This window comes from Bubalus bubalis, chromosome 11 (assembly GCF_019923935.1).
Source record: "Bubalus bubalis isolate 160015118507 breed Murrah chromosome 11, NDDB_SH_1, whole genome shotgun sequence".
Classification (NCBI taxonomy): Eukaryota; Metazoa; Chordata; class Mammalia; order Artiodactyla; family Bovidae; genus Bubalus; species Bubalus bubalis.
In genome coordinates this window covers 37,994,040-38,019,877 of record NC_059167.1, presented here as the reverse complement: position 1 = coordinate 38,019,877, position 25,838 = coordinate 37,994,040, and the positions used below count along the sequence as shown (strand labels likewise).

The 25,838-nt window shown below is 46.4% G+C and overlaps 1 protein-coding gene across 1 annotated transcript in view; it reads right to left on the bottom strand.

The window, feature by feature from the left end:
- Positions 1 to 10,508: 10,508 nt before the first annotated feature.
- The window catches only part of SORD (sorbitol dehydrogenase), a 36,001-nt gene continuing 20,671 nt past the window's right edge, over positions 10,509 to 25,838 (bottom strand). Inside the window, exons 5-9 of the mRNA XM_006076303.4 lie at positions 20,774 to 20,892; positions 17,636 to 17,701; positions 16,516 to 16,691; positions 12,896 to 13,017; positions 10,509 to 11,961 (exon numbers count right to left, since the gene is read on the bottom strand). Coding sequence (XP_006076365.1) covers positions 11,796 to 11,961; positions 12,896 to 13,017; positions 16,516 to 16,691; positions 17,636 to 17,701; positions 20,774 to 20,892 — 649 coding nt within the window. The 3' untranslated portion in view covers positions 10,509 to 11,795. The remainder of the gene's footprint in view (positions 11,962 to 12,895; positions 13,018 to 16,515; positions 16,692 to 17,635; positions 17,702 to 20,773; positions 20,893 to 25,838) is intronic.

Genomic DNA, 25,838 nt, shown 5'->3' with positions numbered 1-25,838 from the left:
CCTTGCTCCATGTGGGCTTTCTTTAATTGCCTCAAGCCGGGGTTACTCTCTAGTTGCAGCGCAGGGGCTTCTCGTTATGCTGGCTTCTCTTGTTGCAGAGCACGGGCTCTAGAGCTCAGGTTCAGTAGTTGTGGCCCACAGGCTTAGTTGCCCTGTGGCATGTGGGATCTTCCTGGACCAGGGATCAAGATCAAACCTGTGCAGACTCCTAACCATTAGGCAGCCAGGGAAGTCCCAGTGACTTGTTCTGAGTCCAGGTCTGTCCTGTGCTGACTGCTCTCTCCCCTTCCCATCTCTTTAGGAAGGGGGGAGGGGGAGGCCTGCCCTACCCTCTAGGGACATCAGGCCCGCAGATCATGTGGAAGTCACTCCTTCCTGGTATTTCCTGGAATGTGACAAGGAGAGTTAACCTCCCTGCCCAGTCGTCAGGAAGTTGTAAAGGACTGGGAATCTCTCCAACCACCTTCTCAGGAATTATTTTCCTCCCTGCAGAGACTTCAGATAAACTGTAATATGAAGACACTCCCTTTTCTGAGAGTGGGAGGCTGGCAGTAAAAAGTTGTAGGAGAAGTTGCCCTGAGTGCATTGGATGCTGGGTCAGTACCTGGGTTCTGTTTCTAGCCCTACTACTAAAATCATTGTGTGACCTTAGGGAAATCACCAGTCCTCTGGGCTTCAATTTCCTCACCGAGAAAACGAAGGGAGTAGGCTAAGACCACTTCCAGACCTAAAAGTTTACCATTTCCCTCTGTGCTCATTATCCTAACTGAACAGAAGCCCTGTATTAGGAAATAGAAGCCCTTCTTTGACCTTCCATCCAAGGTTCAACTGGCCAGGAGAAGGAAACAAACATTTAAAGGTGTGTGTTCTAGACTCTATACCACATTTATACAAATTGCCTCATTTAATCTTCACATTAACTCTTTGGAGAAGGTATTGTTGCCCTCATTTTACAGAGAAGGCACCTGAGGCTCAGAGAGTAATTGCCCACAAACATCCAAGAAGGAACAAGCAAAATCAGGATTTGAAGCCAGGTCTCATGAAATCTCAGAATTTCTGCTCTTTTCCATCTTGGTTCGTCTAATGGTATAGAAAGAGAAGGCGATCAAGAAATAATCAGGGGCTTCCCTGGTAGCTCAGTGGTAAAGAATCAGCCTGTCAGTGCAGAAGACACAGATTTGATCCCTGGTCCAGGAAGATCCCACACGCCTCAAAGCAACTATGCCCATGCATCACAAATATTGAGCCTGTGCTCTAGAGCTTGGATGCCACAACTACTGAGCTCACGTGCTGCAACTGCTGAAGCCCACACACCCTAGAGCCCGCACTATGCAACAAGAAAAGCTACTGCAATGAGAAGGCTGCACACCACAACTAGAGAGAGTAGCCCCTACTCGCTGCATCTAGAGAGAAGCCTGTGCAGCAGTGAAGACCCAGCACAGCCAAAAATATATAAAATTATTAAAAAAAAAAAACCCAAACTACAGCATAGTGACTATAGTTAATGATACTGTGTTGCATATTTGAAAGTTGCTTTAAGACAGTGGATTTTTAAAGTTCTCATTACAAGAAAAAAATTTGTAATTATATACAGTGACAGACGTTAATTAGACTTACTGTGGTCATTGTCTCACAATATGGATCATTATGTTATATACTTGAAATTAATATAAATATTATTTTTCAGATGGCACTAGTGGTAAAGAATCTGCCTGCAAAGGAAGAAAACTCAAGAGACGCAGGTTCAATTCCATGGTTAGCAAGATCCCCTGGAGTTGAAAATGGCAACCCACTCCAGTATTCTTGCCTGGAAAATTCCATGGACAGACGAGCCTGGTGGGCTACAGTCCATGGGGTCAAAAAGAGTAGGACACGACTGAGCATATATACCTAATTTAAGAAAAGAAACAGTTAAACATTTTCATAATCTGTTTCTCGTTGTTTCTAATGGCATTTATTGACCAATTGCTGTGACACGTCATGTTAGATCCCACAGGGCTCAAAAGGACTGCAAGACACATCCCAGCCCTCTGGGAGTGAAAAATCAGTCCAGTTTTGGGGAGAAAGTGCAGTAACTCATTACACTTGCAAGCACAGTGCTTGTTCAAGGTCCGTCTTTCCTGTTATGCTGTGAACTGTCGTTTCTCCACTGCCTAGCAAAGTGCTGGGCACAGAGCAGATTCTCTCGGGCTTTATGGTACATAGATTACATCACACAATAAATAACTGATTAAACACCAAGATAAGTGGTAGAGCTGTGAGGGAGTTTAGGAAAAGTCTCTGGAGGAGGGAACCAATCCTTGAAGGATAAGGGTCAATTGTACAAACTCATCTTTGGGCTGGAATCTGCATTCTACTGGTCCAGACTTGAGCTGCGTTCCCCTTCCACAACCAGACCTCCCTAAAGATGGCATCTTTAGAAGGAAAGAACATCTGTGAATTCCTTTTACCTTTGGATCTGTTGACATCAGTGTGACATGGCTACCTCATCAGTGCTAGTGACCCCAACGAAGGATCACTTTATAAGAAACAGGCCTCACCTGGCCTGGGTTCAGCTGCTGGGGAGCAACTAAGCCCATGTGTCCCACTGCTAAAGCCACAGTGTCTAGGGCCTGTGCTCTGCAACAAGAGAAGCCACTGCAATGAGAAGCCTGAGTGCTGCATTAAAGAGTAGCCCTCATTCTCTGTAGCTAGAGAAAGACTGACAGCAATGAAGACCCAGCAAAGCCAAAAAAATTTTTAAACTATATTAAAAAAGACACAAACATGCTGATGTATGGCAAAACCCAACAAAATTCTGTAAAGCAATTATGCTTCAGTTAAAAAATAAATAAAAAAGAAAAAGAAACCAACAAACAGAACTCAGTGTCATGGAGTCCACAAAACATGGCTAAGTCCAAAAGATGCAGGCATCCAGAACTAGAGGGAAGACCTGCCAATTACTGCCCCCATAAGAGTGGTTACTCCCTTAGTCATCAGATAAAGGACATGATTTACTTAAGAAGACCAAGAGATAAGACAAGGAGGCAAGCAGTGCACTTCTCAGACCCGTGGCTCCACCCTATGGTCCTGAGGTTTCACAAGTGGCTCCTGGGCCCATGATATAACAGATCACCTTGCCCAGCCTGCCCAAGGGGTCTTCTAGGGGTCAGGGGTGGGGTTGTAATCAAGATTGGGTGGCTCCCTTCCTCTCCCTGCTCCTTGGAACTGGCTGCAGCTGAAGGATTTCTGGGAATGGAGAGCATCCTCTGCATTGGGAGTTCATGATACGGCTCATGCACTTGTTCATTTGACTCTGAAAGCTACAGTGAATTGTGACATCCTTATTCACTTTTTAAAATGATACTGGTCAAACTTTTTTAACTAATAGAAATATTTATACAGTAAAAAAAAAATGATGAAAGTCCTTTTGTTCCACTCCCCTCAGACACCATGAAACCTCCCTCAAATCCTCTCCTCTGGGGTGAACTACCATTAACAGTTTGGTTTCTATCTTTCTAAACAATTTCCCACACACACAGTCAAACATATGTATGTATGGGGTCGGGGAGGATCTGAGGCAATTATTTAATCTCTGTAACTCAGTTTTCTCAGGTTTATAATGGAAGAAATACTAATCCCATAGGGTTGTTGTGAGGTTGAAATGAGTTAAGATACCTAGCATTCTCAGAAAAGATTCTGGCCCAGGACTTCCCTGGTGGCGGAGTGGATAAGGAATCTGCCTGCCAATGCAGGTGACACAGGTTCGATCCCTGGTCTGGAAAGATTCAACATGCCGTGGAGCAACTAAGCCCCTACACCACAACTACTGAAGCCTGTGCATCGTAGAGCGCATGCTCTGCAATAAGAGAAGCCACCATATTGAGAAGCCTGTGCACCATAATGAAGAGTAGGGCCCACTCACCGCAACTAGAGAAAGTCCACTAGCAGCAATGAAGACCCAGCATAGCCAAAAATAAATAAATAAATAAATTAAAAAGAGTCTGGCCCATAGTAAACATTCAAGAGGTTGGCTGTTATACCTATCCCCTCATTCTTTTCCACAGCAGCTTAGTATCCTACTGCATAGATGACACTACTGAGAGAGGTTTTACTGCCCCTATGATAGATGCCTGCTGCTGCTGCTAAGTCGCTTCAGTCGTGTCCGACTCTGTGCGACCCCATAGACGGCAGCCCACCAGGCTCCCCCGTCCCTGGGATCCTCCAGGCAAGAGTACTGGAGTGGGTTGCCATTTCCTTCTCCAATGCATGAAAGTGAAAAGTGAAAGTGAAGTTGCTCAGTCGTGTCCAACTCCCAGCAACCACATGGACTGCAGCCTACCAGGCTCCTCTGTCCATGGGATTTGCCAGGCAAGAGTACTGGAGTGGGGTGCCATTGCCTTCTCCGATGACAGATGCCTAGGAACACACAAATAAACTAAACGGATCTCCTAAACTTAGGGGGGGCCTGGATCCAGAACCCAGGATTCTGCCTGTGGCCCAAAGTTGCTCTTATCATACCATAGGGCCCCCACAAGCCCCCTTAAAACCAAAGAGGTCTGAAAGGAGCAGCTGGTCTCACTCCTTGTTCCTCAATGAGATCCTGCTCAGCTGCCCCATCTCATTTGGACCCCAGGCTGTCTCTGATGGGTCTCCAGGGCAGGGGGCTTTAAGAGCAGGTGAGCCCTCCTCTTGCTCTGGACATACCCCCCAGGTCCTTTCTCTGCTACCCAGTGAAACATGCTGAGAACATCTAGCTGCCCCGGGGTCAGTTCAGGCCGACTGCTGAGAAGCAATGGCTCAGAGCTCAGAGTGAGATTAGGCTACTTATCAGGCTACAGACACTCCCAGAGCTCCCTCTGTGAGCACCAGGCACTGCACCAGCCATTGAGGGGTACTTCCATAATGTGGGTAAGAGGCATAGCCATGGCCTTGGGGAGACCCTAGCCAGTAGGGACCAATCACTTACTTAGGGCTCCTGGGTGCAGGGTTCCTCTGGGTGGCCACAGGGGCAGAGCAGGGCAGGCAGATAACAGGGAGCTACTGAATGCAGTTACCTGGTTCCTACTTGTCCTGCTTGGCCTCCACATCTAGGTGCCATCTCCTCCTCCTAGCCCTGACAGGTTTATGGAAAAGCAGAGGACACTGGGTCATGGGCAGGCTGAGCCTTTCCTGTCACTCTGGGAACTTCTTTGAAGCACTTTTGCAAACTTGAGGCACAGAGCTGAAAAAGCCTTGGGGATCATCCACCCTGCCCATTTACCAGCTGAAGACAAGAGATTTGGTGAGGAAGGGGCAGGGCCACAGTCACGGAGCCATTCATTCTGTCCCTGTGACCACCCTGAGGTAGGTGTTATCTTTCCTACTTAAAGAATAAGGAAACCGAGGCTTTTAGAATTTGAGTTGCTCAAGGTCATAAGAAAATGGAGTAGCCTAATATGTACCTACCTACCTCTTTCTTTCTATGGGGAGCCCAAGACATCCAAACACCCCACTGGCCTCTTCCTTTATCACCGCTTCCAAATGCAGTAGAGCTTCTCCGGTAGTTGGGCCAATGACAAGATGCATATTGAATGACAGAAAACTTTTCCTCAGCCAACCCCAGCAATATCTGTCTTTCTCCTGGAAGATTCACTCCCTTTGGAACCCTGTTCTGGAAGAGGCAGTATGGCTTTAGGGACCAGTCGAGTTCTAGTTTTGTTGGGTGTGCAGCAAGATGTGGGAATTTTGTATGTGGTAGGTGGCTCAGATAGTAAAGAATCTGTCTACAATGTAGGAGACCTGGGTTCGATCCCTGGGTCAGGAAGATCCCCTGGGGGAGGGTATGGCAACCCACCCCAGTATTCTTGCCTGGAGAATCCCCATGAACAGAGGAGCCTGGCAGGCTACAGTCCATGGTGTTGCAATGTCAGACACAACTGAGCGACTAATACTTTCACTATACTTTTCGCCAGGGGAAGCCAAGTCTGGGGTGCCCAGGGGAGCTCTGGCTAGAGCCTGTCTACCCCTGTGATGTGTTGTAAGCCCAGCTGTTTTTCCCCAGAACAAGCAGCCCCAGTTTCCAAAGGTCACAGCTGAGTCACTTTCTTCACCTTACCCTAGATTAGACTGGCTCCATTTCCTCTGAGCTTTTTCCTCATTCACTCCCTCTAAGCTCATATGTTTTCCTCTCTTCTGCTTACTTAGCTGTTTTTCCAGAAGTTCCTTAGAATCATCAATCCTTGAGATTATAAATGCTGGCAGTCCTATCTCATCCCATTTAGAGGGTGACAAGGGAAATGATTCACTTTAGTGTTTCTGAAAACACATGACACAAATATGCAAGCAAACTTGAAAATCTACATTGTTAAGCTATATATATAAGCACAGCGTTAAATATATATGTGCTTACAAAAGCAATGTGACAATTGTATTTTAATCACTTGCTCAGAAATTCCAAAAGAGTACTACAAACTGTCAGTCTGCAAGGTCTGAGAATCCAAGATTTGCATCTTATTAACTATTTGAATTCTTTCTATACCACGTTGATTTGCATATATAAGAGAGGTCAGGGCCCAAAAGGAACATTCTATACACACCATCCTCACTTCCTCCAAGTGACTTACTGAAGTGAGTATCTCTCAGAGTGCCCTGGCATTGAAGTTTGGTGGAGCAGAGAGAGCCTTCTACAGATACAGATCAGTCATTCAGTTGTGTCCAACTCTTTGCGACCCCATGAATCACAGCACGCCAGGTCTCCCTCTCCATCACCAACTCCCGGAATTCACTGAGACTCTCGTCCATTGAGTCAGTGATGCCATCCAGCCATCTCATCCTCTGTCGAGAGCCTTCTAGTATAAGTTTATTTACAGGGAGGGTCCCCTGCTCCACAGTGATCCAGTCACAGCTCCCCATGAATCCTACGCCAGCCCTTTACAGGGGCTGTATGTTCTCACATCCTGCTAGAAGGGATACTGAGTTTACTAATAAGAAGATGAAGGCCTGAAGAAATGGTGTCCTGTTCAGGTTACAGATGGTGGAGGCCCAAGTCTCCAGCTTTCCCAGGGTTGGCCTGAAGCCAGAGAGCCAGTGGCTGCATGGCCCCATCTGTGAAAGCTCTCCTACTCTGCAGAGTCCTCCCACACTGTACGTCGACTCAGGCACACCCAAACTCAGATTTTCTTAGGTGGTCTCAATATTGTTTTTTTTCCTAACCAAGACACCTTTAAAAGGTGTAAACTCTTCAACCCAGCCATTGTCATTCTAAAATACAACTTCAGGAAAGAGTAAGTTAGAAGTATGAAAATGTATGTACAAGGATAGTCACTGAAACTTTATCATAAACTCGAAACCCTGCAGAGTATCCAAATATCCAAACCACTGTGATTTGCTTTATAAATAATGGTACATCCATATGATGGGATATGGTGATGTAGAATGATGATGTGTGACACAGTTAAGGGAGTGGCCAAGATGGTGGAGTAGGAAGACTCTGAGCTCACTTTCTCCCACAGGCACACCAAAATTACAACTATTTACAGAGCAAATTATTAATGAGAAAGACCTGAAAACTAGCAGAAAAGATCTACAACTAAAGATGTAAAAAAGGAATCACAGGACTTCCCTGGTGGTCCAGTGGTTGGGGGTCTGCCTTCCAATTCAAGGGACATAGGTGTGGTCCATGGTCAGGGAACTAAGATTCCATGTGCCACAGGGCAGCTAGGCCTGTGCACCACAGCTGGAAAGCCCAGGTACTCTAGGGCTCTCAATCATCAACTAGAGAAGCCTGCACCCTATAATGAGAAGTCCTTGCACCACAACTGAAGAAGGTCCACAGGCCAGCAATAAAGACCCAGCACAGCCAAAAAATGAATAAAGGACTCACAACAAGACAAGCAGGAGGGGAGGATAGTCAAGTCACCCATCCCCCAGCAGATGACCCACAAAGGGGAGGATAGCTACAATTGCTGAGGCTCTCCCCATTAAGCAAGGCAACCAAGTCCCACGTCAGGCTGCCCCTCCTGGAGGTCCTACACGGAGAACCACAGCCAGGCTGTGCCTCTGCCCACACACAGGGAAGTCAACGATGGGGCCACACCTCCCCAGGCCCAGCTCTGGGCTTGCAACCTCCACCTCAGGATCACACCTGAGAGCCTGAGGCTAAGGAGTAGAAAAAGGTGATGCCAAGAACTTGGGTGTTCCTACAGACAGCTCCTCTCTCCTCCCTCCAGCCACCCATTAACATACAGACAAGACTGGAACTGAAACCCAAGAAGAGCACTCACATCTAGAGCCTAAGGGACACCCCTAAAGGGGTCCTTACTCCACAGGGCCTCTGGATGATGGGAACCTTGTAAAATATAAGCACTCAAAGAGACCTTAAGATCATCCAGTGCAACCCTTCCATTAACAATGGAGGAAACCAATGCCTGAATTGGGAAAGTGACTTGGGAAGTCGCACAGAGTTAGCTGCAGGCCTGGGATTAGATACAACCCAGGACTCCTGCACCAAATCCTTCACAACAAGCTGCCTCTTGTAGGCCTGATGGGTGCAAGACCCTAGAGGACAGAGGCTTCTCTCCAACACATCACCTTCAAGAAGCTCCCGCTGATGATAAGATCCACTGAAAGATCTTTTGGCAGAAACATCTTGCATGAATCCTGTACCACTTCTAGGTATGCAAGGAAGGAACTCAGGGTCTGACTCCGAGAGGCTTTAAGCAGAGAGGACAGTCAGGAGGGAGACAGGAAGGCCGTGGGAGTGCGGCTGTGCTGCTTCAGAATGGCAACGGCTGCACCGGAGAACCTCTGCTGCTGCCTGACAGATGCTCCCCTCGGGTGATGAGTTCCCAGCCAGGCCGCCTCACCGCCGCCCTCCCTGAGCCCTCAAGGACCTCAGTGACCTCGGTGTGTGGATGCGACAGTGAAGTTGGAGACCTGCCTGCTACCCAGGCATGTGGGGCTTGTATATTGGCTTCTGTACTCCAAGCCCAGACTGATATCATGTGCAGAGGACAGTTCTGGGGAAAGGCAAATATCCAGTAAATTCTGTCTCTCCCCCCAACTCTTAACCTCTGGTCCAACCAAGTTCCCATGAGACTCCTTTGCTCTCCCAATGGAAGCAAGATAGGAAGCAGGAAGGAAGAGGCAGGACTGTGCTACACAGAAGTGACTGGGATGGCCTGACACCCAGGGACGGGAGATCCAGAAGTGACTTATGACAGCATCCACCGTAGCAAAATGTGGATGGCAAGAGGAAGTGGTTGGAGCTGTGTCCCCGTCTCCTTTGAGGTCCAGGGGGCAGCCTCCCCCTTGTACCCTTTAACCTGCTGGCAGGGTCCTTCTTCTCAGGTCTCCACCCAAGTTGGGAGTGCCGGCTGGGTGGGGTCCTCAGTATTACCCGGTGCCACACACCAGTGACAGAGCACACAGAGGCTGGCAAGGCCACCCAAGTTTGGGGAGCTCATGGGGAATTCATATTCTTGTTTCCGGAACTGATTCACTGAATCAATATTTATGGAATATTTAGGGAAAGTGGCAGGAGAACTGAATTTCTGGGCTTCCTGCAACCCCTTCCAAACAGTGGAGGGAACATCTTAATAAGGATGCAGAGAAGAAGGGGCCCCAGCACCAGCTCAGTTCACTGACTTGGGTCCTCTTGCCACCTGGAGGACTCGCTGGCCCCTCATCCCATACCACTTCCTCTCCCACCAACCACGCTCTCTGCCCCTCCTAGGGAAGCTGTGAAACATCACAGTAGGTAGAGCTCTGGGGGGATTTGGAAATGGAAAGTGTTTCCTGAACTGTTTTCAGTCAGCCCATTCACTCCTTGAAACTGCCCGCATGGAGGTATCAGGAAGCCCATTTAACAGACCAGGGAGTAGCAGCTCTAAGGCCTTAACACAGAAGATCTAGCCCCATCACCATTGTGAACTGAGCCACATGTTTTTGTCCTTGGTGGTCCTGCCTTTCCAGGAGTCCCCACTACAACTCCTAAGTCCTTTTCAGGTTCAGTGGCTTCCTCCCTCCACCAAATCACAGTCAGAAGAAGAGTGGCTACTTGTGAATTTAACATAGTGAGTCCACCTCCTTTAGGGGTATTTCTATTGGAAGACTTCCATCTAGAAAGGGAAGAGTCTTTCTCAGCCCATGTTCAAGAACGTTGGGCATCACTGAGCTGGAAAGAATTTTAAGAGAAGGGAGCCAGCAAGTTTGGCCCTACCTAAACAGGACTTGGGGAAGGAAGTGGTGTGGCTCCTGAGTGTGTGCCTGTGCTATGTGTAAACGCAAGATAACTCCAAAGATAACGCGAGAAACAAAAAGTAGTGTGAGATCTCAAGCAAATTACTTGATTCTCTATTTCCTTAGTTGTAAAATAATTATGTTTGGCTTGCTGTGAGGATTAGAGATCATTAAGTTTTCAACAGTCAATGAAAATTGTACTTGATGCAGAAAATGAGTCACTTTCAAAAACCCCAGATACTTCCTTTTGTGAAATGGGTAGCCAAAGTCAATTTCTCCCCAAACAGGGCCACAAATGGGGGCAGCAGTCACGTACTACAAGCAGAATTTATTACCCAAATCAATTTGAGGAACTCCAGGCACTGGATACAGCCTTCCCTGTTCACAAGAAAACCAGAACCTCTTCAAACTCACCCGCCAACCCTAGCTGATCTGAGGGGTAGGACTGTAGCCCAAATCATGTCCCAGCTATTGTATCTTCATTCGTGACCAGTAACCTCAAAGTCACAAATGGCATGGTGTGATTTAGATCCCAATCTTATCCAGGAAAATCCCATAATTAAAACAGACAAGGTTGGAGCTATCGCTCAGACAGAAAGGTACCAAGACCCTTAATTGGCTTTGAGGAGGGAAAAAGTTTCCTGCTCATAAAGACTGGAACTAAACCAATTGTCTAATAATCATTAGTGAACTTTGAGCCTAGAAGGGCATGCTAATCCTGTGGGGTAAGACAGGTGTACTGCCCAAACTCTCCCGGGCTAGTCTGAACACGATTTAAGGTCTCCCATGAGGACCCTTAAGTAGGCACCTCCTGGTTGCCTAGTAACAAAGGAGCCTGCAGTGGCTGCCTCCAAATGTGCAAAAGGGTGCAGGCGGGGCACGCTGGGAAGGTGATTCTTCACCTTGCAAAATAAGTCACACAGAATTCTCAGGATCTGAAGAGCAGTGCTGCAAAGTTCCTTGTCTGTTTCTACATTTCAGGAATACAAGCTGGTTTGATTTCACATGAGACTGTGATTTTATTTGTTTGATTTTTATGTGTCCTAGATCCAGGAAAGTGAGTCCCTTATTCTCCTTTTGTCATAAAACCAAACAGCCCTAGTGTCAAGGGAGAGGCACTGTGCTCTGAAGTAAAATTGTTCACAACCTTTCACCCTCAACCCCGAGCTGCAGATTTTTATGAAAATCAGCTTCTGGGCCACTTAAGTCTTGATAAAGTTGTAAATGGTCTCTTCTTAGCTGAGCTACCATCTCCCATCTGGCCACAGTCACACTAGAAGCAGGAATTCAATGGGCAGATTTCTTTCCTTATTGAACTTCCAGACACTCCAGGAAGAAGGGGAGTTCCCAGCACCCGCCTGCCAAGCTCTGCTCTACTTGAACTTTGATCAGCATGAACAGGTCATCCTGACTACAAGTTCCCCCAGATTCTCCTTACTTGTGTTTTTAAGGCACAACTCCCCAGCGTAAGGCTCTCTGTTTACAATGAATTATTTTAATTATTCTAACTACTCAAAAGAAACTTCCACCACTCCCAGTCAACCATTGAACCCCAACATGCTGAGAGTGGGGACAACGACAGAGCTCAATTCACATCATGGATTCTGGTCGTTGGGGTCACACTTAATCATGACTTTCAACCCCAAACCCTTTTTGGATGTTTCAAAGGCCTCCAGAGCTTTCTCCAGAGGAAACCGATGGGTGACCAAAGGCTTTACATTCACAGACTTGGATGCAAGCATTGAAATCGCCATCGGCCATCTGGAAAAGATCACAAGCATTACACTCAACCTTCAGGAGGAAAGAGGGAGGGCCCCAAAACTACCAAGCACAAGATCAGCTTGGCCACACTTACTAGTTTTTTGGTTTTTTTTTTTTTTTGACCACATTTATTTGTAGATTTGTGGTTCTGCAAGGTTGGTTCTACAGGCCAAGAATGGGTGGAAATGATCTTATGACTTGTAATTCAGGAGTACAGAGTCTGTTCCCAAATGCAATGTCTGCCATGAAGCCTAGAATTTCTCTGGCATGAAGGTCTAAGGCATATGTAAGCCACGGTGAAAAGGCAGATAGCCTCAGGGCGGCAGCCCAGGATGATCTAATCACACCATGTAGCAGCTCATTTGGCAGAGTTTACTGGAAAAAACAGCACTCTGTTGACAGGACAGATACAAATTCTAAAATGGGAGAAAGGGCCACTGGTGGGGAAGATGGTCCTGGACAGAGTTACCCAGCAGGGAGAGGATCGAGCCACAAAACACATGTTGGCATTTATTTAGACCCCGTCACTTCCCAGGGTGGGACCTGGGGACTGGGAGTGAGAACCAAGAAACTGGAGTTCTTGTGGTTGCCCTCGTTTCTCTCCTTCTCTTTAAAGAGGGAAGATGGAGATCTGGCCACTTAGAACCGGAAAAGAGAGCGCCTGGGCGATGAGGGGCAGACATTCAAGAAGAGCATGCCTCATAATCTCCCTCCCTCACTCTCTCCCTACATACCTGTCAGCTCTGCTCTCCAGTCTTTAACCAGGAGTGAATGCTCTCTCTTTGGGGCCTTATCATATCGCATGGCTCTCAATGCGGCCAGGGTGTGCCTCTCATGAATAAATAGGCAGAGCCTCTTGGTCCCAGAGGCCATGGAGGGCCTCCCTTGGACTTGGTGGCCGCTCGCCACCCTGGTTCACCCACAACATACTCACGTATTGCAGTATCGAAACACGCCCTTGATGTCCACCTCCCTGGTGGCTGCGTGCACGAGGGGCACGCTGGTCATCTCAGATCCCAGCCCCACCAACACCAGGGTCCCACCAGAATGAGTGGCCTGAAGAAGAGGTAAGGACAGAAAGCTAAGAAAATGAGAGAATACAGACTCCACTCACAGTAGCCCTGTTGCCATGAGGATGCATGCATGGTAAGTCGCTTCAGTCATGTCTGACTCTTTGTGACCCCATGGACTATATAGCCTGTCAGGCACCTCAGCCCACGGGATTCTCTAGGCAAGGGTGCTGGGGTGGGTTGCCATGCCCTCCTCCAGGGGATCTTTCCAGTTCAGGAATCAAACCTGTGTCTCTTATGTCTCCTGCACTGGCGGGTGGGTTCTTTACCACTAGCACCATGTGGAAAGCCCACTGTTGCCATAAAAATAGGTAAATATCCAGAAATTTCAGAAAGCTTGATTCTTTTTATACAGCTGAACTCTTTAGCACGTTAACCAAACTCAGCAGAGCAGCAGAGTGAACACGGTCTCCTTTAAAGGTCCTGAATGCACTTTACCAGTGGAGGCACAGTGGGAGCATCTCCTGCTGCCCACAGCACCCCAGGAAACAGCAAAAGTTCTCCAGAGAGCAATGAGGATCTCCCCTGCAATCAAGGCTGACCCTTCAGCAGCCTCTGAGCATCTTTCAAAGCTTTACTTAGTACCAGATGTCAGTGTCAGCCACTTTCTCTTCCAGAGTACTTACCCACAAGACAGAGGGTCAAATTTCTAAGGGGCCACCAACTACCAAGCACTATACCAATGGGGAGGGCTATAGGAATTCTGTGGTTCAACAACTGCCTTAGGAGCTTCCCTGATGGTCCAATGGTTAAGACTCCTAGCTACCACTGTACGGGGCACAGGTTCGATCCCTGGTGGGGGAACTAAAAAATCCCAAAAGCGGTGTGGCCAATAAATAATTAATTAAAATGCTTTTAAAAAATTAAAACTGCCTTATATGTGAAGGCTGGCAATTAGAAATCTTTGTTCCAGGGACATTCACCTCAATGGTATAAGTCATAATGGAGTCATCAATTTCCTCTTTGGAGTGGGCAGGAGAGCAAAATTTCCGCTGACAACTTCCACATAACTTTACATGAGTGCTGAGCCTGCTCCAGAGATGTGGGGGGGATCATTGTGCTCAGTGTAGTGAGAGACAGAAAAATGGACAATTTGCTCATGCTAAGTTTTTACTATAGCTAACAGTAGAAAGCACTTAGTGGGGGCCATTCTAAGTGCTAACCACAGAGATTTAAGACAGCACACATCACAGCTTGTCTCCGCGGGGAAGGATACATCCTGCAGAGAAGCCTGTAGTATAGGGGTGACTCCTGGCAGTTGTACTTTTGAGCTGTGGGCCCCGAGACGGTGCTATCAGCCATGGTCGCCTCATGTGTAAGAACAGGACAATGCCTTCCCATAGCAGGGCTGACGGGGTAACAGTCACAGAGGCCGGCACTAGAATGGGCTCAACGTGTAGCTCATCTGCAGGTTTAATGGAGGAGAAGTCACTTACAGACCACCTGTGACATACAAACACTGTCAGCCAAGGAAAGGGCATCTCACGACGGGAAAATGTTGCTGTCCTCACTGGAGGGGAGGGGTTCAGATTTGTGAGTGAGCCACAGAATACACTGAGAAACTTCCCAGGAAACCTGCTGTCCACTCAGCATTTCCTCTCTACCTGGTAAGAAGGGAGAGAAGCACCACTGAACTGGTCATCACAAGCTGCCAGGAGACCAGTAGCTTACTGACCACAGGCAAAGGAATGCTCAGGCCATTGCTTAGTGGCTGTGACTTTCACAACAAGGAGATGACAGCAATTCTACCATAAACATTCGCTCGGTCTTCTTATGAATATTATCCAGACAAAACACGACAGAAGATTGACTCTCAAAGGAGGGCTTTGCCCTATGAAGCCATATCTTTTACTGCCTCTCTGTTGAATTGGGGGTCACTGTCTTGTCAACAACTCAGAAACAGCACACACACCTTACTGGTCAAGCCCTCAAGGTGTCTGGCACAAAACCAGGCATATGGCAGGAACCCAAGATATGCCATGAGTCAACATGGCTCCACTGGTAACACACAGGCTCAATGCCTGCTGGATTTTGGTTTCTCTTAGCTCCTTCCCACATGGTGATGCTAATTATCTCCAACAGTGGAGCCGAGAGCTGGTTGATTCTGGCTGGAACAGGTCAGGGCAAAAGTGGCACCTGCTCCTCCCTCTCCCGTTGCTTCCCTGACACCCCGGGGTCACAGGCATCTTGGTAGGAAGAGGGGAAGGCAGCTCTGCTTGGGTGCCAGGCTTGAGGGCCGTGCCACACAGGTTGAGGGATCAGCTTTTCCCAAACGTCTTGCATGGTGGAAAGTGCCCCTGTGTGACTCAGAAGGGCAGAGGCATGTGCTGTTGTGAGAAAGCAGTCTGGGGGACAGGGCAGGGGTGCCCAGGGGTGGCAGCTGCCGCCATTCTCCCCAGCCCAGCCCCTTCTACCCCAGAACTGGCTCCTAGCCCCTCAATCTCTTCCCCTCTGGAGCAGCCGGATGGAGCAAGGAAAGCCCAGGCATTGGAGTAGTGTGCTCCAGGCAAGTCCCTGGGCCTCTCTCATCATAAAATGTGTAAAATGAGAACTTACTGTGAGGGCTAGTATGCAGATTAGGACCATGTCTATAAAGCACACAGCCAAGAACATGGCCCATGGTGGAGAGCAGAGCCGAGCTCGTATTCTTTCTTTTCCTCATACTTCGGCAGTGCTACTCCTCCCTGCCCCTCCCCTTCCAACATCCATAAATTACTGGTGGGTTGCTAAAGGGTGGGTCAGGTATTGGCAGCTTATTTGTTCCTAGTTCTGGGAAAGGACAGCAGAAGACAACTGTGACCCTAAAAACGCACCTCATCTTTGTGACTAACTGAATTAGTGCCCGTCACCTTGTATCAATGACTCAAAGACTGTAGTTTTCCTCAATAAAACAAGATAGGGATTTCCCACACTCATCTAAGGCATGGTTCCCTCTTCCTCCTATTGATTTTTTTTTTTTCTTTTTCTTTTTTTTTTTTTACCAAGAGCACTACTTGGTAAAATCCTACCCTAAAGGTATGAGTCACTTAACATCTCTGAAGGCCCATGTGTATCTGTGGCCTAGTTTGAACATCACAATGACCCAATGAGGATGTTAGGGAAGTGTCATTACCTTCATAAGAGAGATTAGAAAGCAGATAACATGGGATTACCTAATTATGTTTTGCAGGGGGAGCATGCCTTCTACTGGTGCCTTCTACTGGTTCACCACCCTGGGCTGCTTACTCGAAGCTGCCCACCAGCTTCAGCTACCCTTATTTCTACTGGGCCCGATGGCTCAAATGATAAAGAAGCTGTCTGCAATGTGGCAGACCTGGGTTCGATCCCTGGGTCAGGAAGAGTCCCTGGAGAAGAGAATGGCAACCCATTCCAGTATTCTTGCCTGGGAAATCCCATGGACAGAGGAGTCTGGTGGGCTGCAGTCCACCGGGTTGCAAAGAGTCAGACATGACTGACTTAACACTTTCACTTTATCCCTACTCACGTAGATGCCGGCTTGGATGGAGGTCTCCACCCCTGTGCACTCAATTGTGACTTCTGGCTTGCTGCCCAGCAGGCCTTCCACTTTCTTGGCTATTTCCTGAGGGCTCTCGTTGGAGATCTGGAGGATGAAATCAGCCCCGACTTCCTTGGCTTTAGACAACCGAGAGGCTGACAGATCTACAGTTGAACAAAAGTTTCTTTCAAACTAAGAAACTGGACGGTGGATTAGGGAGCAAAAATGAAGATGCAGATTCTGATGCCAAGGAAGCTCTGTGTAGTGGTGTGGCTGAGCCCAACACACACACTCTCTGAACACACACACCCTCACACACAATCTTTGGATAACTTCTCAAACATGCACACCCTTCTATATCCCCATATACCCCCATACCTACCACATAGCTCTCCACAGCTACACACATACACTCTCTCACCTCCTCACACAAAACATGCAGTGACACCCTTCTGCACCCCATTCCCTTCAAATATCCACAACACCCCATACAGCACACAACTCTACACATTCACCCACACACTCTCAGATACATTACACACATACATACACACTCTCTCACAGATGCCTTCTCCACATACATACACCCAGCTTCAGTTTATACCACACCACTCCACACTCACATACTCACATATGCTGTCAGATAACCTCTCCTCACACATACACATTCATGTCTCTCATTCATATCACATACCTCACACATAAACATCCTCTTATAAACATATCACACACCCAACTAACTTCACATCACATACATACACTCACACACACACACCCCCGCTCTGAGTTGGGTCAAACAAGGGCTGAGTCTCTTCTTAGGACAAAATGGGCAGTATAAGTATCTGAGGTTCACATATAAAGAGCCAGGTTCTTTTCTCTGCAGTAGCACCCTCTCTCAGAAGCTTCAAAAGAGTCTTCCCCTGAGCCCTGACTTGGTCATCCCCTGGAAATCAAAAGAAAAGAGCAGGAGCCTCTCTAAAAACCCAGTACTCCAGGAAGGAAACAGGTTTCATGCCCCTTCCTCAAAACCGTAGGCCCAGCTGCTCCCGCCTTCAGAAGATTTAGAAAGAAGAAAACCTTATCAGTGGTTTTCTTAAGAAAAACTTACCAGTTACCACCACTTGAGCTGCACCCATTGCCTTGGCTGCAAGCAAACTGACCAGTCCGATTGGCCCTGAATAAAAGAGTAAATAGGAGACAATTCTGAGATACCAAACACCAGCTCTCCCGCTTTTCCAGGCCAGGGACAGGACCTGTACCTTCTGTGGGCCTCTAGCATCTCTGCCCCAGTGCCTGACGTACAGTGAGACCTTAACAACTGTTTGTTGAGTGCATGAGTAAATGAACACATGAGTGCTTGTTCTCTACCTGGAATCTGCTCCCAGTGCTGGGCTCCTGTTCTCTTTGCCCCCCACCCACCTTTTCAGAAAGAACCCCTCATGTCTCCCCAAGTTGAGACGTATCCTTTAAGGTGCCCCCTGAGGACCCCCTGTCAGGGTGTCCTAGGTTGGCTTCCCCGTTTCGGTGTGCTAGATGGTTTTAACACAAAAACCAGATCACAAATACACATATGCAGAATACCTCTGAGGATCTGCTTTTTGGACACTCCAAAAGTGAGTTAGTGAGTTTGCCCAGAAAGCAAAACACTGGGAAATAAGCAACAAACGGGTTAAGTAAACTACAGCAGGATACTATACACCTGTTAAAAAGAGGAATTCCCTGGAGGTCCAACTGTTAGGCCTCTGTGCTTTCTCTGCCAATGGCATGGGTTTGATCACTGGTCAACGACCTAAGATCCCACAGGCCATGTGGTGTGGCAAAAAAAAGAAAAAAAAAAATATGTGTATATATATATATATATATATATATATATATATATATGTCATCTAACTCTTATCTATTGACATAGAAAAATGTTCACAATATATTAATGTTTTTGTAGGTAAAATGAAGCATGATCATTTAGAATGATCTCATGAATAAAACAAACAAAAACAAAACTGAAAGATTCTACACCAAATTCTTACCAATGGTCCTCTCAGGCTGATGGTGCTATCAGTGAATTTTTATGTGTGTTTGTTCACATGTGTGCAGGCATGGTATGGATAATTTAATTTCTTTTTCTAAGGCAAAAATGTATTACTTATGCAGATTAAAAAGAAAAAACCTGTCACCTGGATCCCACAGTCTGCTTGGCTCATTGAGGCACATCTGTTCTACACCCATCACCCCCCATAGGAAGCCCTGCAGTCACTTATTTGGCCCTGCCCAAAAAAAATCAATCACAAAATGTATAAGGATTAACTCAAAATGGATTAATGACTTGAACATAAGACCTGAAACCCTAAAACTCCTAGAAAAAAAACATAGGTAGTAAGCATCTTGACATCAGTCTTGATGAGTTTTTGGATTTGACAGCAAAAACAATGGCAATAAAAGCAAAAATAAACAAGTGGGGAATTCCCTGGCAGTCCAGTGGTTAGGACTCCATGTTTTCACTGCCAAGGGCCCAGGTTCAGTCTTTGATCAGGGAACTAAGATACTGCAAGCTGCATGGTGTGGCAAAAAAAAAAAAAACAATAAATAAATAAACAACTGGGACCATATCAAACTAAAAAACTTTTGTATAACAAAGGAAACATCAACAAAATGAAAAAAGCAACTTGTTGAGTAGGAGAAAAATATTTGCAAATCATATATTTGATACGGGTATTAATCTCCAAAAATATAAAGAACTTACCCAACTTAACAGCAGAAAAACAATCCAATTTAAAAATGGGCAGAGAATATGACTAGACATGTTTCCAAAGAATATATACAGATGGGCAACATAAACATGAAAAGATGCTCAACATCAATAATCAGAGAAATTCAAATCAATATTACAAAGGGATATCACTGCACATCTGTCAGCATGGCTTTTATCAAAAACACAACAAGTAACCGGTGTCAGGGAGGGTATGGAGAAAGGGAAAACCTTATGCATTTGTTAGCTGGGAATGTAAACCAGTCCAAACACTATGGAAAACAGTATGGAGATTAAATTAAAAATTAAAAATAGAACTTCCATGTGATCTGACAATTCTGCTTCTGCTCAGAAGTGGAATTTTATCCAAAGAAAACAAAAGCACTAACTCAAAATGAATCTCCACTCCCATAATCACTGCAGCATTATTTATAATAGCCAAGACATGGAAACCATCTAAATGTTCATCAGTGGATGAACAGACAGAGAAAATGTGGTGTACACACACACACACACACACACACACACACACACAGTGGAATATTATTCAACCATAAAAACCCTGAGCTCATAGGTATGGAGACTAGACTGGATTGCCAGAGGCAGTGGTGGCAGTGAAGAAATGGATGAAGAGGGTCAAAAGGTACAAACGTTCAGTTACCAAATAAATAAGTCCTCGTTATCAAATGTACAGCATGGTGACTATACTTAATACTGTATTGCATATATGAAAGCTGTTAAAAGAACAGATCTTAAAGTTCTCATCATGAAAAAACATTTTTATAACTATAGGTGGTGACAGATGTTGACTAGACTTATTGTGGTGATCATTTTGCAATATACACAAATATCAAAATCATTATATTACATACCTGAGACTAATAAAATGTTATACATCAGTTAAACCTCAATAAAAAAAAAAAAAAGTGTACACCAGCTCACACCCACAAGGAGTAAAGCATGTTGTCTCGGTCACCTGAAGCAGTTAGAAGCCTAGATGATTCAATCTGAGGTTGCCAGGTTTGTTCAGCTGGGTAGAAGCAGAGGAAGAAAGAGCTAGCTATAAGCCTATGTGGGCAGAGTGCTGGCTCCCCATGGGCTGGGACTCACTCCTGCTGGTCCTAGGTAGTAGCCATCTCATTCTTGGAAAACCAGGAGACCAGTTCTCTGGGATGATCTGAAAGCTCCAAAAGATACCCTTCTCTTTAATCCCCAAAATATTTCTCTAGTTTCCTGTCAAGGGTTGAAAAATAATTCCAAATTGCACTCTTTAAAGTGAACAAATGAGTTATGTTGCCTAGGAGATAACATTAGTTAGCTACCTTGCCTGCAGACATTTATTTAGCATAGTGCTTGTCACTGAAGGAATGGCACACTGTAATCCTCCCTAACCAGAGATTCGAGAATCTATTTCAGCCCTCGGAGGGGGGATGAGATGGGCAGAGGGGTCTCACATTCCCCTTTAATGAACTCATAACCACAGTGATATCTGTTTCTTACCAGCTCCACACACAAGGACCTTGTTCCCCAGCGTGACTCCAGCTCGCCGGCAGGCATGGATCCCCACAGACAGTGGCTCAATCAGGGCCCCTTCCTCAAAGGTGACATTGTCAGGAAGCCTGAGGAGTCATTCAACATACTCAGTCCCTCTAGGTTAACAATAATAACAATAGCTAATATTTACTGAGCTTTTATTTATTTATGCTGAGCAAAAGTGCTAAGCAATTTACCTATATTCACTCTTGTAAATCCTCAGAACAGTTCTGTGTGGACATTATCATTCCCACTTTACAGACAAGGAAAGCAAGCTTTGGAGGAGTGAATGACTTGCTCCAAAAGTTCAAAATCAGGGAGTACTGAGAATCTTAAAGGGTTTAAACTGGAAACCAGGTACATCTGATTCCAGAGCCCGTATCATACTGCCTCCCTCTGAAAATGCCATCCAAGATAAGGTGCGGTGTGGCTGTCTTTAATAAACGAGTTCATTTCACAAGGGTTTAACTTAACCACATCCCAGCATTTCATCTGCTTCTCAAACTTATAGCCTTTCTGGTTTCATTTTAGCAAAAAACCCAGACTATCAGCAGCTTTGCAAAACAGTGATTAGAAGCTGACATCACTCTGCACATCGTCCCCCATATTACACGCTCCAAAAGAACCACATGTGCTAGCAGCAGCTGCCTGGCTGTCTCTGGACTGGTTACGATGGGAAAGGGCTTGTCTCCACATAGCAGATTAAATGCTGTGTCACCTTTGCCACTGGGTTCTTGGCTTTCACTTCCCTGTCTACTGGTATCTTGACCCTTTTCGCGATACCACTGATGAAGACAGCAAATATTTGCATAATGCTTTACAGATTAGAGTGCTTTCTCCTCCATTATCTCATTTAATCCTCAGCATGACCTTGTCAGGCAGGAAGGGCAGGCTTTGTTGGTTTTTTCTTTTTTTGGCGGCTTGCAGGATCTTGATTCCCCATGCACTCTTAGTTGCTCAGTCGTGTCTGACTCTTTGTGACCCCATGGACTGTAGCCTACCAGGCTCCTCTGTCCATAAAACTTTTCAGGCAAGAATACTGGAGGGGTTGCCATTTCCTCCTCCAGGGGATTTTCCAGACCCAGGGACTGAATCTGAGTCTCCTGCATTACAGGTGGATTCTTTACCCACTGAGCCATTGGCTGTGAACAGGGATTAAACCCAGGCCCTCAGCAGTGAAAGTCTAACCACTGGACTGCCAGGGAAGTCCAGGGAAGGCTTTGTTTTTTATTCTATAGAAGCAAAACTGACTGAAGTCATGAAATTAAAAGACGCTTGCTCTTTGGAAGAAAAGTTATGACCAACCTAGACAGCATAGTAAAAAGCAGAGACATTACTTTGCCAGCAAAGGTCCATCTAGTCAAAGCTATGATTTTCCAGTAGTCATGTATGGATGTGAGAGTTGGATCATAAAGAAAGCTGAGTGTCAAAGAACTGAAGCTTTTGACCTGTGGTGTTGGAGAAGACTCTTTGAGGGTCCCTTAGACTGCAAGGATATCTAACCAGTCTACCCTAAAGGAAATCAGCCCTGAATATTCATTGGAAGGGCTGATGTTGAAACTGAAACTCCAATACTTTGGCCACCTGATGCGAAGAACTAACTCATTGGGAAAGATTGAAGGCAGGAGGAGAAGGGGACGACAGCAGATGAGATGGTTGGAGGGCATCACCGACTCAATGGACATGAGTTTGAGTAAACTCCGGGAGTTAGTGATGGACAGGGAGGTCTGGCGTGCTGCAATCCATGGAGTCGCAAAGAATTGGACACGACTGAGCGACTGAACTGAACTGAGCAGAACTGAAGCCAGAAGACATTAAGAGACCTGCCCCAAATTACAAGCCTAGTGAGCAAGAAAGTAAAAACTTGAATCCAGATCTCCTGATTTCATATCCTCTGCCTGTCCCACATCAGCTGCCTTTTGGCACAAGCAGTTCTGTAGTTAACTTTTGCTAGTTCCTCACTGCCCAGTACTTATTCAATGCTCCCAAAACCTCCACATGCAAGAACATGAAATCCCTCAAATTCCAAAAAGAAATAAGTAGAAGCCAAAGCATGTGCTCATCTCCATGACCCTTCTGTTCACAACCCTCCACAAGATAAATAACAAGGTCTACATTCGGCCTGACAGGTGCCCACAACCCCTTCTTTCTCCCCTCCCCTCTGCCTCTTACACCATTTCCCCCACCTCAATCCACTCTTCTGCTCTGATTGTTACCATCATCCCTCTAGCTGCTGAATCTATCCCATAAATTCAATATTAAGGAAAAAACTCTGAAGAGAAATATTGACTTGCAAACTCTCTCAAAGACCCCAAATCACACACACACTCTCTCCAACAGTCCTGCCTCATCACATTTGGGTCTCGCTCAAAGCTGGTACTGGGACTAAAGTGAGGGTGGCCTGTGGTCAGGAACTGTGTGCTATTCTCATCCTCACTCTGACTTCCCTATGACATAAGAATACCAAGAGGAGGGGCTTCCCTGGTGGTCCAATGGTTAAGAATCTGCCTTGCAATATAAGGGACACTGGTTCGATCCTGGTCCAGGAAGATCCCACATCCCTCGGAACGGCTAAGCCTGTGAACTACAACTACTGAGCCTGAGCTCTAGGGCCCATGATTGGTAAATATTGAGCCCACCAGGCCACAACTACTGTGCTCCACAACAAGAGAAGCACTGCAACTAGAAGCCCACGCCTGGAAACTGGAGAGTAGCTCCCACTTTCCACAACTAGACAAAGTCCATGCACAGTAACAAAGACCCAAAGCAGCCAATTAAAAAAAAACAAACACAGAGAAATGGGATTGGAGACGGTGATGAGAAAGGATTATTCTGTGGGAGATTATTCCACTGACAAGGCTGCTGCTGCTAAGTCACTTCAGTCGTGTCCGACTCTGTGCGACCCCATAGACGGCAGCCTACCAGGCTCCCCCATCCCTGGGATTCTCCAGGCAAGAACACTGGAGTGGGTTGCCATTTCCTTCTCCAATGCATGAAAGTGAAAAAAAGTGAAGTCGCTCAGTCATGTCCAACTCTTAGCGACCCCATGGACTGCAGCCTACCAGGCTCCTCCGTCCATGGGATTTTCCAGGCAAGAGTACTGGAGTGGGGTGCCATTGCCTTCTCCAACTGACAAGGCAGATGTTGCCTTATCACACATAGTCATAGCCAGAGTCCTGGGAGCTGCCCTTTTGCCATAGACCTGGGAAGAGCTACTGGTCCTCTTTCCCCAACCTCATTCAGTGAAAGCTGAGGGAAAGGGGATGAGTTTCTTCCCAACTCTAACTGTTCATGATTTTCTAAACACCAGAGGAGAGTGAAAAAGTTGGCTTAAAGCTCAACATTCAGAAAACTAAGATCATGGCATCCTGTCCCATCACTTCATGGGAAATAGATGGGGAAACAGTGGAGTGGCATACTTTATTTTTTTGGGCTCCAATATCACTGTGGATGGTGACTGTAGCCATGAAATTAAAAGATGCTTACTCCTTGGAAGGAAATTTATGACCAACCTAGACAGCATATTAAAAAGCAGAGACATTACTTTGCCAACAAAGGTCCATCTTGTCAAAGCTATGATTTTCCAGTGGTCATGTATGGATGTGAGAGTTGGACTGTGAAGAAAGCTGAGTGCCGAAGAATTGATGCTTTTGAACTGTGGTGTTGGAGAAGACTCTTGAGAGTCCCTTGGACTACAAGAAGATCCAACCAGTCCATCCTAAAGAAAATCAGTCCTGAATATTCATTAGAAGTACTGATGTTGAAGCTGAAACTCCAATACTTTGGCTACCTGATGCAAAGAACTGACTCATTTGAAAAGATCCTGATGCTGGGAAAGATTGAAGGCAGGAGGTGAAGGGGATGACAGAGGATGAGATGGTTGGATGGCATCACTGACTCAATGGACATGAGTTTGAAAAAACCCTGGGAGTTGTTGATGGACAGGGAAGCCTGGCGTGCTGCAGTCCCTGGGGTCGCAAAGAGTCGGACATGACCGAGCGAATGAACTGAACTGAAACACCAGAGAATGACAAGGCAACTTGGAGGTTTTCATAGTGGGATTCAGGGAATAGGCAAAGCTTCTCTAGTGGCTTAGAGGTTAAAGCCTCTGCCTGAAATGCGGGAGACCTGGGTTCAATCCCTGGGTTGGGAAGATCCCCTGGAGAAGAAAATGGCAACCCACTCCAAGTATTCTTGCCTGGAGAATCCCATGGACAGAGGAGCCTGGTGGGCTACAGTCCATGGGATCGCAAAGAGTCGGACACCACTGAGCGACTTCATTTTCACTTTCAAAGAATGATCAAGAAGCCAAGGGGGAAGCAGGAAGATAGAAAATAAGATGGGTAGGAAAATAAAGAAGCTGTCGTGGTGTGCAAATCCTCACAAAAAGAAACAAGAGAAGAGGGTGTGGACCCAGGGCTAGGCTGGGGACACAGACACAAAATACCCTTGGAGAGGAAGAGAAGTGGGGGTAGTGTGTCCCCTGAAGGCCCTCCGCAGCCTTCCCATTGCCACTGCCAACCAGGACACTTCCTTCCCCACCTCTCCCTACAACCAACCCCCGTTCCCCATTCCCAGTGCAAGGCTCCTTTTCAGGCCTATCATGGTACCATCCCCCAGACATAAGGCCACAGCTATGACGCTGTCATGGCACTGTTTACTGAGCTCCTATTATGTGCCAGGCCTCGTGTTGAGTACCTGAGATGCTTTTCCCATTGAATTAATGCACTAAAATGTATTAATTCTATGCATTTCATCATATCGATGCTATTATTTCCATTTTACCATCTAGAAGATTGAGATTACACAGTTTAATTTGCTCCAGGTCACACAGTTGGCAAATAGCAGAGATCAGTGGTTAGTCTCAAGCTTTATCACTACGCTCTTCTGCCTTCCACAAAAAACTTGTTGGGCACCTTGACTTGGAAAGGGCCCAGGAAAGGTGGGCTGGTTTAGGAACCACTTGCTCAAAGGCAGACTCTGCCCTTGTAATTTGTTCCCTCCTCGAGTGCCAACTTAAACTCACGAGGTC